General features: G+C 33.4%; 3 protein-coding genes across 3 annotated transcripts; 1 reads left to right on the forward strand and 2 right to left on the reverse strand.

The window, feature by feature from the left end:
• The first annotated feature begins 17 nt into the window (after positions 1 to 17).
• Positions 18 to 883, forward strand: LOC105625858 (transcription elongation factor B polypeptide 1). Its single transcript, XM_012207169.1, has 4 exons — positions 18 to 32; positions 224 to 292; positions 466 to 659; positions 742 to 883. The coding sequence occupies exons 1-4, from the start codon at positions 18 to 20 to the stop codon at positions 881 to 883; spliced, it is 420 nt and encodes a 139-aa protein (XP_012062559.1).
• Positions 884 to 1,392: 509 nt separating this feature from the next.
• On the reverse strand, positions 1,393 to 2,434 carry LOC105625860 (biogenesis of lysosome-related organelles complex 1 subunit 2). Its single transcript, XM_012207170.1, has one exon. The coding sequence runs from the start codon at positions 2,318 to 2,320 to the stop codon at positions 1,835 to 1,837; it is 486 nt and encodes a 161-aa protein (XP_012062560.1). The 5' UTR covers positions 2,321 to 2,434; the 3' UTR covers positions 1,393 to 1,834.
• Positions 2,435 to 3,322: 888 nt separating this feature from the next.
• On the reverse strand, positions 3,323 to 5,261 carry LOC105625861 (UDP-glucose 4-epimerase). Its single transcript, XM_012207171.1, has 6 exons — positions 5,132 to 5,261; positions 4,656 to 4,774; positions 4,287 to 4,577; positions 3,925 to 4,105; positions 3,470 to 3,754; positions 3,323 to 3,375 (listed from the first exon to the last, which is right to left on the reverse strand). Exons 1-6 carry the CDS (start codon positions 5,259 to 5,261, stop codon positions 3,323 to 3,325), a joined length of 1,059 nt encoding a protein of 352 aa, XP_012062561.1.
• Positions 5,262 to 7,318: the final 2,057 nt, after the last annotated feature.

Genomic DNA, 7,318 nt, shown 5'->3' on the forward strand with positions numbered 1-7,318 from the left:
TGTCCACTGATGTAAATATGCAGGCTGAGAAGGTATGTACAGAAACAATTTCGTTTGCATGGTATATCTCTGCATGGTAATCAGGATGTATAACAATATATCTGTAATGATAATCGTGTACATGTTGTGTTGCTGTTATACGTTAAAATTACTCATTCCCTTTCTGGAAAGCTGAAAGCTTGTGGTAAAATATTGATTAACATTAATCTTTCTTTGGATTAAGCACAATGAGGAAGCAAGTATCAATAAGACCGAAGAAGAAGATGGCAGATCGTCTAAAGACATGCATGCGGTACCTATTTTTCCAAATTAAATTTTGCTTTCTAGAGGTGGTTCTTTTTATTTATCCCACGATACTTCATTATTTCTTCCAATTGTACAATACTTTAGATTTATGTATAAAATTTTGTCAAGTCTATTTATGTGACAAATAATGTGATAGATGTTTTGGAAATTTTTTTTTAGCAAAACGGCAGTCCCATTTATGGCGGCTGCGAAGGACCAAATGCAATGTACGTGAAGCTGGTCAGTAGCGATGGCCATGAATTTATTGTTAAACGGGAACATGCATTAACGAGTGGTACTATCAAAGCAATGTTGAGTGGTCCTGGTCAATTTGCAGAGAATGAAGCGAATGAAGTCAACTTCCGAGAAATTCCGTAAGTATAAAAGATACAAACTATTATTATTATTATTATTATTATTATTATTATTGTTTGAATAAATGTCTTTTTTTTATAGATCTCACGTATTACAAAAGGTCTGCATGTATTTTACTTACAAAGTACGCTACACAAACAGCAGTACAGAAATACCAGAATTTCCTATCGCACCCGAGATTGCTCTGGAACTGTTAATGGCCGGCAATTTCTTAGACTGCTAAATATCATCTATATAGAAGTGTTTCAGCTTTTATCGACAATTAAATTATAGGAACAATGCAGCTTTCTTTATTATGGCCGTTTATGATATATTGTGATATTTGCAAGATCATATTGGAGTATAATAATCGCTTTAGATTCTCATACTCGTGACATGAACATTTTAGTGCGACGAGACAATGCAATGTCGAAGTTTTATAGTTACGTAACCTAAATATTCCACACATATTGTGTTATGCTTCATAATCCATATAGTTATAAAGACAATTGTATAACACTTAAAATAATTATCGATAAAGGATTACCACTTACAATCTTCTAGCAATTCATACACATATATCATCTGTTATATACTTGAACTATATATTTCAGTAAATTATTGTTAACAAGATTAGAAATAAATTCAACTTTATATATTGAAACATTAATTCTATCTGTCGTATATCAGGTGACAAATACTTTTCTTTAATTGTATTTAATATTATGGCAAATATATACAAATATCTCTTTTGTTAACATAGCTATAATTATTTGTTTTTGAATTTATACATAGTGATTGTATTTACACTTGTATCATCGTTACGTAGGCACATTGTGAAATTTATTAATATGTATATTGCAGAAGAAAGATTAGGCTTGATAGAGCATTAAATAAGATGTATCATTTTTAATTAATAAGTTAATTATAACAGTCAGATTTTGTATGATATGCAAAGAGATAGCAAACTACACTTTTATAGAGGTTTTGTAAGCGTGTTCAAGAGGTCTCGTTATACTAATAAATACAATGTACAAAAGACATGCTTTTCTGCTAGCTCTTACTTATTTTTTATACAATCATTTATATTCGCAATAACTGTCGCTTGAGATATATAATTATATTATCCTATTATTATTTATATGATAATTACATAAAAGTACATATAATGATTTACATATTCATAGATAAAATTTCATTTGTTTTTCGTATCCTTTTCAAGATCCTTAAACTTGGCTTCAAGTCGCTTGGAATACGCCGCTAGTTTATATGCAGCTTGCTCCAATTTACTGACACTGTCATCAATCTGATTGATATTATCCAGGATTGGTTGTAGCTTCTTATACTTGTCATTCAGCGAATCCAACGACTGCACTACGTTCGATGAGATGATCTTCAGTTCCGTGTACTTTGCGATGGTCTCCTTGTTTAGACGCTCCAGCAGCCGATAATCTGCGTGGGTAGCGGTGAGCTCTTCCTGCAGATATTCGCCCGTCTTCTGGAACATTGTGTTCGCCAAACGACTCAGGTTTGGATCATGCGGGTCCAATGCCTCGAAACTGCTGGTGCTGGTGGAGAGGGTGGTGCCGCGTTTCGGTGACTCGCATCTCGAATTCTGTTCCGTGGATAGATTTTCAATCAGACCTCCCTCTGTCTGTATCTCGTCCTTCGATGGGTCCATGATCGGGCACGATCAATTATAGCTATCACGAGATATATATCACAGAACGACTCGATTGAATACGATCGGAATCTGAATGAACATGTCGATATAAGCAGGTGCCAAATGTCCGATCAGCTGATGACAAATGAGCGATCCTAACCTGCTCTTTACATTCCAGCACTTACTTTACTTGGCTAATTTTTTTAGAATGTAACATGTGACGTCGGACTATAAATTTGACAGATACATAAAATCGCGTAGTTTACTATCTTTATCATTAATCATGATTGTCGACTCCTCGACATCTTATCGATTTCTCGAACAGGCAATTACATCAATTTTCAAATTCGAAATGATGATTTGAATAATTACAATTTTCCTTTTTCACACTAAGTGTGTGTAGTATCTTCTGATTTTATTGACAATTTATGCATCAATGACAATAAAAAAAAATTATGTAAGTATCGAGAGTACAATAATAATGTCGAAAAAAGAAAATTTTTTCAGTAATAAATTGCGCATCTTTTTATTCATATACTACAATCATATATTTACATTGTCTTAGTGTAAGTAATGTATGTTACATATAAAAGTACTTTTATATTCTTTACATAAAATAGTAGATTATATACATATTAATGTACTATATTGTGCGACTATTTAAAATGGCACCATATTGTATAATAATATAGAAATTAATTTAGTTTTAACATACGCAAAAAAATTATGTCTTAAAATATATTTAACAGATTTACATAAACACAAACTGAATAGAACTCTTCCAATATTATATTTTTTAGATATATAAATTCTCATATATAAAATTTATTTATATTTTATTATATAAAATTTGCTTAATTAACAGAAGATAAAAATTACTTTTTTAATGCTTTGGTCTAAACTTTGGTAACTGTATACCACCATGGCTTCATTATCTAGCCAATGATATGCGGAAGACAAAATGTAATAGCAAACTAGAAGCTCCAGATGCTTCTCTTAATTATTTAGACATAATATTTATTAAAGTTTATAACCGTTAGGATTATTTTGTTGCCATTTCCACGTATCTGCGCCTGGAACAGTAATAAGTTTATAATTTTAAAACATTTAAGTACAGAAAATATAAATAAATATTATCATTATTATTCATTTATTATTACAACTTACACATATCATCCAAATTTTTTGTAGCAGTCCAGTCTAGTTCCTTATTAGCAATACTAGCATCCGCGTAACTGGTGGAGACATCACCTGGTCTACGTTCAACTATCTTATATGGTATTTTCTGTGCGGATGCTTTTTCAAATGCATGTATAACTTGAAGTACAGAATAGCCCTTTCCACTACCAAGATTTATCGGCTTAAATCCCGTTGGATTACGAGTTTTTTGATACTTTACAGCTTTCATATGTCCAATTGCCAGATCCATAATATGAATATAGTCACGTACACCTGCAAATTTAGTTTAGAAAAAAAGATCTTAATTACAATATCATAAAGTTCTCTTTCTTCCTATAATATTATATATACACCTACAATATATACTCTTTACAAGAGCTTTTCTATTAAAAGAATTTTATCTAGTCTTTTTACAATAAAAGAAAAAAGTATAAAACTCTTACCTGTACCGTCAGGGGTATCATAATCATTGCCATAAATGTATAATGTGTCCCTTTTTCCAACAGAAACTTGTGCAATATAAGGCATTAAATTATTTGGAATACCGTTGGGATCTTCTCCAATTTCACCTGAGGGATGTGCGCCGACAGGATTAAAATATCTCAAAGATATAACAGAAAATTCCTAAAAAGTAAGTTCCTTTAAAGTGAATCACAAGATAATATATTAGAATATATTTGTTCGCTCCAACATGCTCCAACATGCTCCTACCAAAGCTCCTATTCACTCTATCAAACACATTGGAATGAGTAAAAACTATGGAGCATGTTGGAACATGCGACGCGAATAAATATCTAATATATACCTTATCTGATGTACACAAATCCTTTAGTATTTCTTCCACCATGAACTTTGTCTTTCCATATGGATTTGTACAGTTACCAGTTTTCATGTCTTCTACTAAAGGAAGTTGCTCAGGTATACCATAAACTGTGGCACTACTTGAATAAATAAAACGTTTTATATTGTTTTCCCGCATAACTTCTAGCAAATTTATCGTGCCGCTGACATTAGTTTTATAGTACTCAAGTGGTTTCTGACATGATTCACCAACTGCTTTCAATGCAGCAAAATGTATAACGCAATGAAAAGTATGCTGTAAAGATAAAAATCTGAATATTCGAATCCAATGTACTATCAATAAAATTTGAGCAAATAAACATAAAATATTTACTTTTTGAAATACACTTCTTAGATCATTAATGTTTGTGATGTCACAATCAATATATATAATACTTTTATTTGTCAATTTTTCCACTCTGAGGAGAGATTCTGGTTTCTCAGAATTTAAGTCTGTAAATATAAGAAAAACAGATTGAAAAATTAAAAATTGTATTATACCTATATAAGTTACAATATATGATAGAAAAGTGATAATTTATCAAAATAACTATTTAATCTCTAATTAATTATTAATTTGCATGCATTTATATGCTATTGTATTATCACTAGAAAATACATGTTAGATTTAAGAATTAGAAAATAGATAGTAATTAATTTACCACGTTATTAATATTAAGTGTGGAAAAAGTTCGTGGCGTTTTTTTAATGCCATTTAACGAGAAAACCACCTAATATATCATTTAATTTGAAATATATACATATACGATAAGTATATCATTTTTTGTCATATAGCTTGTTACGTCTCACCTTTATGTGCATTGATAAGGTTGTCTATTACCACCACCCGAAGGCCCGCTTGTACCAATTCCAATACTGTATGAGAACCAATATAACCAGCGCCTCCCGTTACCAACACATTCCAAGATTCACTTGCCATTATTTAATGTTTAATGCTGTTTTATTAGTTGATGTATATTATACACATGCATTTATGTGTTGTTATCTTTTATATCATGATGTAAAAATACATCATGTCTTATATATTAAATCTTTTTAGAAAAATCTTTTTACAAGAATGCCTTGTATTAAGCTCATAAAATCAAAATTATATCTTTATACAATTACATATTTTCAAATTTTATTTTAGCTGCTTAGATCCGATTGCACCAAAGTTACTTAAACTTTAATCGAAATTCAAAACTCTCTTCCTCTCTTACTCTCTTTGAAAAGAGAGCGAGAGAGAGAGATTTGAAGTCAACCATCAAAAGTTGGTGCAATCAGGTCTTAGATGACTTAGACAGTATAAAATAAGTAAAGCTTAATTATTTTTTTAAAGTTATATTTGAATAAAGTAAACTATGATCAATACATCAATAATTAAGTTTTGTCCTAATGCAAAAGAAAGTAAATTATTAATTTTTTGATGAAAAAGTTACAGAACTAAAAGAAAATCAATGTGTATATACATATCTACAGATTAATCGTGCAGAAGTTGTTAGAAAAGATCGTGTGCTACATTTCATAGAATCCGAGAAACTATCTAACCTCACGTGATAATCGAGGATAAACTGACCTTATCGCGATACGGTGGCACAATTGACTTAGTATTGTTATCACAAAATAATATGACACATAATCGTGTTGGCGAGTGCAATCGCGAACGAGAATTCCAGAAACTTGACACTCAATCGAGGATCGTTAGGATTCGTTGATTCGATAATTGTTCATTTGTAATTCTCTGCATTTACATCGACCATTATTTTTTCAGCCTGTTTCATCCGAGTGAATCCAATTCATGAAGAACTTTCAAGCGAGGTCCAAGCGAGATCGCGGAATCAAGATTTTCGCATTTCGCCACGTCGAATCATAAACGACTTACGACGTAAACGATCCACCTAACCCTCCTGCTCCATTCTCTTGAACCTCTCGTTTCGCTTCTTCTCTTCATCTTGCGAAATGGTCGCAATATTTTTTACACTGACTCAACTAGGCATTTAGATGTCTAGTAATTATGCAATATGACTGTATCTTTATTTACTGCGCTCATACGAGTAATAGTCTAGCTATAGATCGAAATCATTTTTAGTCATTATTGTCATTGATCATGCAATCATATCAACGTTTGTGAAAATTAAGTTGGCAACAAATCAAATATTTGAGTGTATAATTTGCTGCTCAATTTTACGCGTAAAAAATTATATATATATATATACGTATTTGCTCGACCATTTACCGACCCTCGATATAATCACGGTTAACTTGTACTCCTTGGATAAAACATAATTCGCGATCAACATTATCGATTGTCGATTATCGACAATCAATGCATGGCCGTGGCGCCACCTGACGGAGAAAATGCAGGTGAAACGGGGCGTGCTTATTCGATTGCGTCACGAGAGAAACTCCGTTTTTCCTAGTCGCAGTCGGCCATGACGGCGAGTGTGCGTAGAAATTAGATAGAAACGTCGAGGGCAGTGCCGAGACAGTGCCGTAGTGGTATTCCAGCCATTCCAGCTGCCGGGTGATCCGCTTGTCGTCTCGCGATTATTCGTGGCTCGTGCGGTGAAATAATATATAGGAGGAAGACAGAAAGCGAGGAGAAACGAAAAGTGGGAGACGAAGAATTTGTCGCGGCACGTCCGGGGCGGCGTCCGCGTTACTTACAATTCGCGATACGCAATTTCTCGCCGCCGCTCTCAGTTCTCTCTCTCTCTCCAAGGACTATTTGAAAATGGCGCGGATAACAAGGGCCGTGGTCCCTGTCCTGTACGGCGTCATCTCGTGACTTGTGAGAGGATCACTCGCCAAACGGACCTGTCGACAGTCGAATTGACTGCGAGAGAGAGAGAGAGAGAGAGAGAGAGAGAGAGAGAAAGAGAGAGACAGTTGTTTGTACGTGCTACGTGCATTACGCTACAGCGCAGCTGGTCTGGTGTCGCCTGTCTCTTGCTTGACGCTTTGGCTCCGCTTATCGCATCGAGGTTCGCCGTTCGA

Source organism: Atta cephalotes (assembly GCF_000143395.1).
Source record: "Atta cephalotes unplaced genomic scaffold scaffold00004, whole genome shotgun sequence".
NCBI lineage: Eukaryota > Metazoa > Arthropoda > Insecta > Hymenoptera > Formicidae > Atta > Atta cephalotes.